This window comes from Podarcis liolepis (assembly GCF_965112155.1).
Source record: "Podarcis liolepis genome assembly, chromosome: 14".
NCBI lineage: Eukaryota > Metazoa > Chordata > Lepidosauria > Squamata > Lacertidae > Podarcis > Podarcis liolepis.
In genome coordinates this window covers 49,805,552-49,817,991 of record NC_139569.1, presented here as the reverse complement: position 1 = coordinate 49,817,991, position 12,440 = coordinate 49,805,552, and the positions used below count along the sequence as shown (strand labels likewise).

Below are 12,440 nucleotides of genomic sequence, written 5' to 3'. Positions count from 1 at the left end.
CTGTTGGAAGAGGAGGCAAATCAATTGAAGTTAAAAATATATATGAAGAAATCAGGCATTATGTTACAGACCGGCTGCAATATTATCAATTAAATGGATCATTTAAATCAAAAAAGAAAAATGGGTTTGCAACAAAAATTTCAGGGCTGGAAAAAGAATCTATACAGAAGCAAATTTTTATCTAAAATGTATAGACTATTGCTTGATTGGGAAGTAAAAGATGAAGAATTGAAAGATGTTATGATTAAATGGGCAAAATATTTGGGGCATACAATACAAATGGATGCCTCAGAAAATGAAGCTGTTTTATAGGTAGTATCTGACACCTAGCAAATTAGCAAAGCTGTATAAAACAAACTGAAATAAATGCTGGAGGTGTAAGCAGGCAGAAGGAACAATGTTTCATATGTGGTGGGAATGTAAGAAAATCAGAAACTTTTGGGATAGTATCTATGGGGAAACCCAGCCAGATGGGCGGGGTATAAATAAAATATTATTATTATTATTATTATTATTATTATTATTATTATTATGAAGAAGAAGAAGAAGAAGAACTGGAAAAATGAGAATATTTTTATAAGCCACAACAAACACAAGAAAAGGGAAGGGAGAGGACAGCCCAACAAAAGAAGAGAGGCAGATAAAATTATTTGAATATACTGAGCTTGCAAAAATGACAGAAATAATTAGGAATCGAACAAACCAAAAGTTCAGCAAGGAATGGGAGTGTTATAGAATCTATTTTTTTAAAAAATGTTCTCAAGTAAAACTTTTATTATGCTTTGACTAATTTTGCAAAATACGAAACAGTTACTATAAATAAATCGTATAACACCAAGAAATGAGAACATTTTTTTAAAAAATAGATTCTATAACGCTCCCATCAAAAGAAGGCAATTAATGAAGGAAAAGTATGACTCATATTGAGGTGGCTGGAAGTCACCTCAAAAGATTAGAATGTTAATGAATGATAATTTAGAATATTAATTATTGGTAAATGGTGGAGGAAAAATGTTTACTTAGTTAATACGTATTTGTATGATTTTGTTCATCTTTGTTTTTGGTTTGAATGTTGGATTATTTTTTCTTTTGGATGAATGTAAGAGGCAAAACTCAAAAAAATAACCAAAAAAGCCTCCTTTTTCACATTTAGCAAAATGGACTGATAATGCCAACAAGAGAGATGGATGGGAGGAAGTAATTATGGGGCACCAGCTACACAACCATCCAGTTCAAGTATAATCCTCCTGATCTCTAAACCATGGAATGCCTCAAAACAATGGCTTGAAGTGTATTCACAAACCATGGTTTTGCTCATCCTCGATACAGATGCAAGACTAAATTATAAATGAAGAAAATTATGAAATGGTATAGGAAATTTTCACATTAGCAGAAAGAAAGGGCTCCACAGCAAGTGCCTTCTTCACTGCACTAATGCCTAAATAATATGAGTTTGCAATATCTAATATAACACAGAAAGGGAAATTTTACATAATATTACAAAAAAGGAAACAACAATAACATGTATTTTATACACTTTCTTGTGAATAAGCACCATGGAACATAGTGGGACTAATTTCTGTAAACACAGATTAAGCTATGTGCTTAATCAAATGACCCACAACAGCCTATTCCAATTTTTCTTGTCTTCAAATTCTGTGTAAGGCACTGGCAATACATTCTAACTACATATTGCATTTCAGATTGCCCATCAACCACTTACTTGCCCCTGGGACAACAAGAAGATATAAGCCTTCTAGAGTTGCAACTACTGCGTCACCATATAAATTCTTCCAAGGAATCTTCAAAGTAAGTTTATCTAAAAAAAATTCAAAACATTTTATATTTAGGTGAATGAGCAAAGAGTGAATCATGCAGGTGAAGTCTGTTTGGAAAAAATATTGTTTGCCTTGTTTACAACATAAGAGTTTTTGCCAAGTGATATTTCTATTAGGCTGATCCCAAGGCTCCAGATGCTTCACAGGTGAAAAAGGCCATCAGATCTGCTGTTCTATCAAAACTGTGTATGCTAATGAATAAAGAACAGATTAGAGGAGTAACTGTTTAGTTTCTGATCCCAAAAGATGCCAGGATTTGTTGCATCATAAATCTGTTAGGATGAAAACGCAAATATTTACAATTTTCAGGTTAAAAATACCAAACTTACATGAACAAGGGGTATCATTTTCACATGGGAAACACAGTACTTGTAGCTCTACAGAAGAACTATATTACAGGGCATTGAAAGTTAGGCACGTCTTGGCACAGGATGGCAATCTTAATCTTGGACTTCTTTCATTATACCCATAACACACCCAAGGTAAATAATGCAGGAAAATCTACACTTCCTCAAAGTAAGCTTACTCTTCCTGTGTTCCCATTCAAATTACACAAAATTAAGAAATGCAGCCAAGCAAGAGGTTGGCATTTTAATTATGCATTTGCTTTTGGTGGTTTTATAAGAAACACTTTGAAGAAGAAACAAAACTGAACCTGAGAGCAAGACAAATATTTCCCAGCTTCATAAATAAGCCCATAAAAGCTACTAGTCTTCTGAGAGCAAATAGACAAGAGGCAAGGAGCTCCAGCTCCTCCAGCAGCTGACCATATTTCTATGCAGAATGTGAAGGAGAGGATTTCCCTCCGCAAGCAGCCTGCTAGGTTTCTATGCTGGGTACAGAGGAGACACCAAGCACTCCATCTCTTCTTTGACAGCCTGCTCACTTGCATGCACGCAATTCCTTGTTATCTGTGGCTGTTTTCAATTTGGGTTGGGTGGTTTGCTCCTCTATTACTTCCTACAGCTGCCACCTAAGCAAGAAGCTGTGAGAGCCAGCAGCAGCAGCTAAGGGCAGAAGCCCTGACCTGTGACGGGGCTTAACAACTGCTGCTTCAAGAAGTCAGTCCAGAGCAGGACGTTTAGATGCAAAGTGGCAGTTAGAAGATTGGAAACTGGGGGAAGGGGTGCTTATATATACCAATTTGAAAAATAAATATTATACTTTATTGCACATTTTATAATAGGTGGCATAGAAATACAAGGCTGTTCTAGATTTTCCGCTGCTGGATTCATGCATTTTAAGTATGAAGTCATATATTCTACTTCAATTATTTGCTAAGTGATAAAAAATCATGAGCAGTTATGGTCCATCATATGATTTACAGAAAGCATCTGACAGAAGCTTGTTTGTTTTCCTTGCATCACCAAACTGCAAGTTACTCTTAAAACTTAAATGAGTATTAATAACAGCAGTCCATAGGACAGTGTCAGCTAGAATAAAAGCCCATAAAACTCCAACAAACATTCAGATCCAGGGCATCTGTTTAGGACAGCAGCAGGGAGGAAAATAAAAGGAAAACATAACCAGGAAGCAGAGGGAATGAAACTGAAGTGTCTCCCATCCTGCAAAGTAGAAAATATCTGAATTACAACTGTTTCCCCACAAATGGTATTCTAATTTAAAATGCAGAAAACATTATTCTAAGCCTTATAAATTGGCCAAGTAATTGTTGTGTACTTTGCCCAATCTCCTTGAAAAATGCAGCTGAAGGTTCTTAGCTATTGTACACTAATACACAAACTAACTTCCAGCTTTTCAATCTCCAAATCAAAATGCAAATGAGAACCATCTACTTACCTATTTGTCCAGCCTTTACCCTAAAAGGTACATCCAGCTCACTCTGAGAAATGGGGGGGGGGGAGAGGTGGTAGAGAAGAGGAAAATAACATACTCATTACATATCAGAAGGCTCTTACCACTAGGTTTGCTTTATAGTTTTAAAACCTGTTTAAAGTTGTTGAGTTTAAGAATTAGAGCAAAGTAACAAAAAGATTCATCAAGCACCCAAAACGCATGGCAAATGCTATCTTCCCCCACTAGTATGTTTACTAAAGTTTGGGCCAAGGCTGCAAATCATCACTGGGGGAAAAGACGGTATACTACATGCACCTAATGACATGCTAACATGGAAGCACAGGAACAACAGTGAAACTCTAGCGGATGGAGCAGAGAGACCTCCAGCTAAGCTACCTCTTCTTCCCAAGTAAAACTGAAGTAAGCATTCAGTTAAGTACAGTGGTGCCTCACAAGACGAAATTAATTCGTTCCGCAAGTCTCTTCGTCTTGCGAGTTTTTCATCTTGCGATGCACGGTTTCCCATAGGAATGCATTGAAAATCAATTAATGCGTTCCTATGGAAACCGCCTTCAGACCAGGTCCGGGGACAGTCTGTCCCCCGACCTCTTCTGAAGGCTGGGGGGGGGACAAGGGCTTTTCTTCCCACCCCCAGCATTTTAAAAAACCCCGGGACAGCGGAGGACTTCTCCGCTGTCCGGGGCGATTTAAAAGCCCCTGGGAAGGCAGGCAGGGGGGACAAAGACTTTTGCCCCCCGCCTGCCTTCAGAAGAGGTCCAGGACCTCTTCTGAAGGCGGGCGGGGGGCGAAAGTCTTTGCTCCCCCCCGCCTGCCTTCAAAAGCCTCTCCCGGGAAGGCAGGCAGGGGGGAACAAAGACTTTTGCCCCCCGCCGGCCTTCAGAAGGTGTTCCCGCCCCGCCACCCGGCTTCGGAGGAGCCTTCCAAAGCCGGGCGGCAGCGGGAGGCGTTCCCGCCCCGCCGCCCGGCTTCGGAGCATCGTTCCGAAGCCGGGTGGTGGGAGGAGGTGTTCCCGCCCCACCCCCGGCTTCGGAGGAGCCTTCCGAAGCCTGGCGGCGGCGGGAGAAGGTGTTCCCGCCCCGCCGCCAGGCTTCGGAGGAGGTCCGAGGACAGTGGGGAAGACGCGCTGCGCTTCCCCGCTGTCCCGGAGATTTCCCTATGGGCTGTCGTCTTGCGAAGCAAGCCCATAGGGAAATTCGTTTTGCGAAGTGCCTCCAAAACGGAAAACTCTTTCGTCTAGCGAGTTTTCCGTCTTGCGAGGCATTCGTCTTGCGGGGCACCACTGTACTCTGGTTCACAATTTGTTTACTGACGTACTTAAGCAACAATAGTTCCACTGACTTTAATAAACAAATCAGAGCAGGACCCAAATTATATATGATACAGGGGTCTGTGACTGGATTCCCAGCATCTTCTTTAAAGCTTAAAAGAAGACATGAGATGGCAAGGTAGGGATAGTGAGAAGCAGCTCCGGACAGTGTCATAGACTGAGATATGAAAGCTAGGAGCTAAATGGCACCTTAAAGCTAGGTTATGGGCACCACAATGGAGTGTCTAGGCATGCCTTTTTAATGACAAGAATACAAAGCTGAAAATGAATGAACTGCAGTTAAAATCTTATGCTCATTTTTCACATGGTCTAGTCCTCATCTTAAGACTGCAAAAAACAAAGCCCCTGCCCACCCCTTAATATGCTTATGAGAGTCCCTTTTCCAGTCTTCAGACAGTGGCTGGAAGTGGGGAGGCAGAAAAAGGTCCTCATTTTCTTTCCGCAGTGGCAGTTTTAATCTGAAATCTTAGGCTCAGTATGGCACCCAGAGCTCAGAAACTGCTCGCATTAATGAAATTCCCTGCTGCAAAATGCACCTAGAACAAAGGGAGTTTCGAACAGTGGCTCAGGACAACATTGTGGAGGGAGGGAGAGTTCAATCAGACTATTCCTGATTGTTCCTCACCACTACCTCTTATTCACCTGTTGGAAAAAAGACAAAATTACGCAAGTGTATAAAAATGAAGATAAAAAAATGACTTTGCTTTTCAATATGTGATCTTTTGCATAGGAATCAACATTACCCCTTCTCTTGAGAGACTGCACTGGTCTGATCACTCATATTTTCTCAACATGAAATATACAGCATTATTCCAATGTCTCAATCAAAATTAAGGAATTTTTAAAAATCTAATTCTCTTAAGTCGCTAAAAAGAATGCATCAGCTACAGCTACTGTTCAAGCTTGACCTGCACAGTTTAAAAAAGCAAACCCAAGCAATTTCCTAGATGACAGGTGGCTTACCAGGGCGTTCTCCTTTATCCTCAAGTTGTCAAGTGCCACATTACCTATATAGTAAAAGAAATCAGATATCAAGATCTCTTTATTTTCTATGAACTATGTATACAAACACATACTAATAGAGATTTCAATTCTTCCAGTAACCAACGCTTATGGAAACAAAAGGGAACCATTCACATAAAAGAGGCAGCTATCCACAGGCTTGGGGCAACCTCAGGATTTGCAAAAGTACAAAAGAAGAAAATTAAACCATCAGGGATAGGGGGGAAGAATGGAATATTCTTAGTGAGGGTAGTGCACAGCAACACAGCACGCTAGAACAGTTTGTTTTAGGTATCACTTGTTCTATTCTAGAACTGCAAAAAGAGAAACTTATTCTAATGGTTTTGAAATCTTTTCCAGTTTCAAAATGTATGTACAATTGTACTGCACAGCAACAACATGTACCGTATTTTTCACCCTATAGGACGCACTTTTTCCCCTCCAAAAATGAAGGGGAAATGTGTGTGCGTCCTATGGGGCGAATGCAGGCTTTCACTGAAGCCTGGAGAACGAGAGGGGTCGGTGCGCACCGACCCCTCTTGCTCTCCAGGCTTCAGGAGAGCCCCGTCACCAGCCCCGCAAACTCGGGGGACAGCGGGAGAGGCGCAGCATGCCTTTTCCGCTGTCCCCCGACTTGGCTAGAAGGCTGGCGGGGGGAGAAGCCTGCTCCTCCCCGTCGCCAGCCCCGCAAACTCGGGGGACAGCGGGAGAGGCGCAGCGTGCCTTTCCCGCTGTCCCCCGACTTGGCTAGAAGGCTGGCGCGGGGGAGAAGCCTGCTCCTCCCCGTCGCCAACCCCGCTCCGCTTTCCCCTCCTCCAGCCCCGCAAGCTCCCAGAGCGATGCCAAAGCTGCACGCAGCTTCCACATGGCTCTGGGTCCCGTTCTGGGGGCTGGGGGAGGGGAAAGCTCCACTTTCCCCTCCTCCAGCCCCGCAAGCTCCCAGAGCGATGCCAAAGCTGCCAAAGCCCGAGCTTCCCCAGCCCCGCGCCGGGGGGGGGATAATTTTTTTCCCTTTATTCCCCCCCCCAAAAAAATCTAGGTGCGTCCTATGGGCCGGTGCGTCCTATAGGGTGAAAAATACGGTAAAGATTTATGAAGATATCATAAGGAAGAAGATGCTAAACATTTCCCTGATCCATAAGAAAAGCCATGCTAGATTTAACTAGTCATTCTTATAGTTCAATAGCAGCTGAATTTGAATCTCTTAAATACACCCAGTTTTGTAGAAAACAAATTAACTACATAATGGATAGAACATGTTTTCATACTATAAAGAGCTTGTTGAATCTGGTCAAGAAAGAAAGTCTACTGAAGTCTTTCACTTTCGTTTACTGTGATATTCATCACAGTGCCAATCTCAAGAAACACACTATGGAGTTCAAGATTCTTACAGTTCATGTTTTGATTACTTTTAAAGTAGTGTACTTTCATTTACCAAGAATAATCCAATAGCTACACATACTGTAGAGGGCAGGTGGAGCTAGTCAACCTAGGAAGGTAGCCCATCTAGGAGAAGGAAAACTCTGATCCTAAAGAAAAGGCTAAGGAGTTAAACCTCAACAAATCCAGAATGGAGCCCAGATGGTTTGCTAGCCCCTTGTACACCTCCTTCCAGCAACTTCTGCAGCCAAACTAGTGTCAAACATATTGCTTGGGTTTCCTTTGGACCACATCAGCAAGGCTGAGAGGGAGGGTCTTGTCCTCTGGGCAACCACACACACTGCCCCACACAGTACTGCTAACACAGCAGTTTGACTTCACCCCCAGAGGCACACTCCATTTTCTCTCAAGACAGAAGGATGCCAACAGCATGTCTAAAATTATTTTTATTAATTTACTTATTACCCAACTTTCACCCTAAGGTCCCAGTGTAGGTTACAGCATTACAAACAATTATTAAAAATCATTTAAATATGGACATTTGCTTTCTTTTGTAATTGTTTAAAGCAGAGGTTTTCAACCTTTTATGGTTCCACGGCTCCCTTGATCAACTATTTTCATTCTGCGCTACCCCTGTGGGGCTCAGGAGCCCAGTTATGTCACCCCTTGCCTGCAGACCTGGCAGCCCCTCACCCCTCTCTTGTGGAGGGTTCCCTCAGTCTCCTCTCTTCTTCCCTCTCCTTGGGAGTTCTCTGGACAGCCACAGTTGCCGCCCCTAATCTCTGAGCTGCGTCCCCTTCCCCAAAGAGAAGTGCCTCCTCACACTGCCCCAAAGGGGCCCAGGAAGCACCCCTGGCCAGCCCCAGAGGCATTGTTCACCTGGGGAGCTTGTAGCCACAGCTGATGCAACAAACAGCTGTGCAAGCCTTTGGGAGGCAGAGAAGAGAGGGAATCAGAGGAAGGGAGGTAAGGAAAGAGGGAAATAGGCCAGTGTTGCCCATGGCACCCCGGACCAGCACTCAAGGCTCCCCAGGCTGCCACGGCACACTGGTTGAAAACCACTGGTTTAAAGTAATACAAAGCCAAAACAGAGGGCACATTTTTAAACATTCCTACTCCATGAAAATGCACTGCATTTTCAACCATTTTTACAAAGGGCTGCAACAGAGGCAATTGCTCACCTTGCGGCTCTTTCCTGGGCACTCAGGAGGAAGAAAAATGTTTCTTGTGCTCATTCTAGATGTGCTTTGCATTGTCATTTTGCAACCAAATCTATAACACTTCACCAATATGATTGGGCAGGAGTGTTGCACAGAATTCACCAAACTGGCCTCCTGTGCAAAGACTTCTGCTGATAAACTAGGACTTTCCCCTTCTCCTCTCTCCATGTGCACCCCACACACGCCAAAATTGCATCACAGGGGGTGGGGTGGGGAAACAAAGTATGATTCAGTCTGACAAGCTGGAAGGAATCCTACCCGCTATCCTAGGATTAAATTTATTTTCAAATAAACCAACACTTCTGAAAAACCACTATTTTGTAATAAAAGCAACTCAGTGTTTAAGAATTGCTTCCTAAAAGGAAAAAAACTTTTTAATCTAAATTGATCAATTGACTAAGCACGGCAACCCTACAAAAAGCCTTGAGCCAGCCCTGATAACAGTCTAGCCAAGAAAACAAAAAGCAAAAAAAACACCTTTGGTGTGCAACAAACACCCCACTCAAGGCCGTAACTCACATAATCTACGAACTGTTTCTTCTTCCAAAAGAACACACATAGTTCCTCTTAGTCATCACATGATGGGTGATTTTCAAGGCAATATCTGATGCTTTCTTACCCTTCCAATCTCTCTCTCTCTCCACACCACACCACACCCCACCCCAGTTCTCTTGCTTCAAGCCAGCCCAACAAAGTAAACAACATGATCCCAGCTAAAGCCACTGTAGAAGGAAGGATAATTTTTACAAGGAAGCTTCAAAATCCTTCAGCTTAATTTGATGCTAAGGAAGTAGAAATAAAAGCAATAAAGTTACTGGTTTCATTTTAGGCTTTCTGGAACACCAGGATCTCTACTAGGGAGTAGGGGTTCCAGGTAAGGCCTGCCCCACATAATTAATCACATGATGCTGTACCCACCCACCGCATTTTAATGGCAATACCTATTAATGGGGGGGGGGCTGGCCCCCTCAGATATTTTATTGGGTGGGACGAAGGGACCTTGACTCCTAAGAGTTGGCTGCTATGAGCTCTACCTTAAACATGTACGCTGTCCCTATGTAATGGATGGGGAACCTCAGGCCTGACTGTGAATGTGGCCCTCCAGTCCTCTCTAATCCAGCCTATAGATAGAACTCTCCCCAGACCACCAACCCCCCCCCCAGTCCCACTCCACAGTCTTCTTCAGGTGCTTCTGCCTTGTACTTCAATAATGCCCCTTGCTTGCCCTTGGGCTGAAAAGGGATCATGAAAAGGGATTCACACTGGCTTGGATGTGTCCAACACAGATATTCTCAAGATGAGGAACCACAATAGTGAAATATTGTGGCAACATTACTCCAATTTTAACTGGGAGAAATGGATGGAGGCCCCCAAATTCAACCTGCAACCTAGCAAAGACATCAGCCTCAGTTTTCTCCCCATACAATGAAAACAAAAAATTCCCTTGTAAAGGAATTATGAGCTGGTGAATAAAAATAACTTTATTTAAAAACATGGGTGGTTTTGGTAACATATTTTTAAAGTATCATAAATTTAAAGTGCACAATTTTAAACTCAAAACTGAATCAATGACCCTTTAATCCAACACTCTGAGTTAGCCTGCTCTACTATATATAAAGCCAAACAAAAAAATGCCTTCCTGGTGCCTGAAAGCATTATAAATAAACCGTAATAGATCATGTGCTATATTTATTATTATGACTTGACATGGTGGGGTGCAACTTAGCATATCAAAACCTCAGATGTCACCAATTTGATCATTAAAGAAGGAAACCAAGTTATACTTTAAGGAGACGTGGCTCTTTGCGAAATAGGTGTGATCATATTTGGCATAACATTGCAAACAGTTTCCAGTTCTTGAGGCATTATAACCTTTGACTGCCTACTTAACAAAACAGGAATATTTCACAATCTGGTATATTTCCTAGATACAACAACACAACTTAATGCAAAGATGGGGAAGTTCTGGCCCTCCTTATGTTGTTAAGACTACAACTCCCATCATCTCTAAGCACTGGAAATGCTGGCTGAGGCCAAGAGAAGCTGGAGTCAAACAACGTCTGGAGTCACTGTTCCCCATCCCTGGGCTTAAGGGGCTACCTGGTCTCAGCATGAACTCTCAAAATCATGCAACAGAAGACTTGCTGGTATTGACCTATAAAGCCTTATGTGGCTCAAGACTCCGATATATCAAGGACCAACCTAGACTTTCCAATTGTCACCTGAGGCCCTTCTATATGTGCCCCTACCTCAGGAGGCTGAGAGGGTGGCAACACAAGAATGGGCCTTTTCAGTGGTGGCTCCCCATTTGTCAAATGCTGTGCCAGAAACAGCAGTAAGAGCACAAAATTGGTTTGGGGAGCGCAACCCTTGAATCAGAGAGGTGGTGCATGCATAAGCCCAACTGGAGAGGGAACTAGTCTACAGACCAGATGCCACCCCTCTAAAGATGAGAAGGGACATAAAATTGGCATGAGAGACAAAGTGGAAGAAGCTACACTGATGGAGGGAATAAGGGGGTGCCAGAGGAGGCTGCTCTGATAATGACAAGACCCCCCCCCCGCCCCACTTGAAGAGGAAGGGGAAGGACCTGTCAGAGGAGCCCATGGGGCTGACAGGAGGAGGAAGGGGCGCAGCACCCATATCCGAGGGTGTGGGAAGCCCAGGGGGAGAAGGGGGGGACTCCAGGGGGGTGGCGCAGGCCAGGAGGGGGGAGAGACCCGCCTCGAATTCCCCTCCTCGCTCTCTCTGCCCGCCCCCCCCCGTGGGTGCAGAGACAGGTGCGTCCCCTCCCCCCCCCTCCACGCAGGTAAGGAGGAGCCTCGCTTCCCCTCGCCCCCCCCCCCGTCCTTACCCCCCCAGATGCCCAGCTTGAGCTGCGACTTGTCCAGGTTCTCCACGTAGCCGCCCAGGAAGCGGTTCAGCAGGTCGGCCACCACCGACTCCAGCACCATGGCGGCGGCGGCAAGGGGGGGCGGCGGCAAAGGGGGGCGCGGGGGGGGCAGCGAAGACCTCCTCCCTCCCTCCTCCGGCCTTCTCTCAGTCACCAGCTTCGCTCTCGCCTCACGCCCAGCGGAGGGGAGGGGGAAGGCGCCGCCGCCGCGTGACCCTGGCCGCCGCCGCCTCTGATAGGCCGCTGCGCGCGTGACCCGCCACGCCCCTCGGCGGGCGCTTCTTTTTCCTTCTCCCTCTGCTCCTGCTTTTCCTCGCGTGCTCTTGCCCTCCTGCCTCCTCGCTCACCTCCAGAACCTCGCCTTCTTGGCTGAGGCAATAATAAAACGGAGGAGGAGGACACTTGCCTTTCTCAGGCCGCCTCGCCCTCCTCCTCCGTCTCTTCCTCACTTTTTATTTTAAAGTTGTTGCTTTTTAACTGAAATGGATAAATAAATGTGGCTTGGGAATTCTCTTCCCTCAGAGAGGCTTGTCTGGTACCATTACGTGTCTTTAGGCACCAAGCCAAAAACATTCATTTTTTGTCAGGACTTTGGCATCTGGTTATCTCTGGCCTTTTGAGGAGGGTGGAATGATTTATTCCATTTTTTATTATTAAAAAACAATCGGCTGTTAGATGTTATTTATTGATTTATTTTAAATCCTGGTTTAAAACAGTATGTAGGTGTGCGTTTGTAGAAAGTGACCAATAAATTTAATAAATAATAATAATAAATTGTGCATGCTCACCCACCCCAGCTCATTATATTAAATATGACACACACACACTCCCAAAAAGGTCCTGGGTGCTTTAGCTGAGATCCCTGCATTTCAGGGGGCTGGACTAGATGACCCTGGGGTCCCTTCCAACTTGAAGATTCTTTGATTCTATTATTTTTCTTACGGTTTCATGTCTTTCTTCTC

The 12,440-nt window shown here is 44.3% G+C and overlaps 1 protein-coding gene across 6 annotated transcripts in view; it reads right to left on the bottom strand.

Moving 5' to 3' along the window:
- VPS13C (vacuolar protein sorting 13 homolog C) overlaps positions 1 to 11,854 on the bottom strand; it is a 113,739-nt gene extending 101,885 nt beyond the window's left edge. For 4 of the 6 annotated variants that reach the window (XM_083475448.1, XM_083475449.1, XM_083475450.1 and 1 more), the window contains exons 1-4: positions 11,440 to 11,656; positions 5,947 to 5,990; positions 3,639 to 3,681; positions 1,724 to 1,819 (exon numbers count right to left, since the gene is read on the bottom strand). In XM_083475448.1, coding sequence (XP_083331574.1) covers positions 1,724 to 1,819; positions 3,639 to 3,681; positions 5,947 to 5,990; positions 11,440 to 11,539 — 283 coding nt within the window. In that variant the 5' untranslated portion in view covers positions 11,540 to 11,656. Of the gene's footprint in view, positions 1 to 1,723; positions 1,820 to 3,638; positions 3,682 to 5,946; positions 5,991 to 11,439 lie in introns of all 6 variants that reach the window. The other 2 variants (XM_083475452.1, XM_083475451.1) reach the window with 2 other exon arrangements.
- Positions 11,855 to 12,440: the final 586 nt, after the last annotated feature.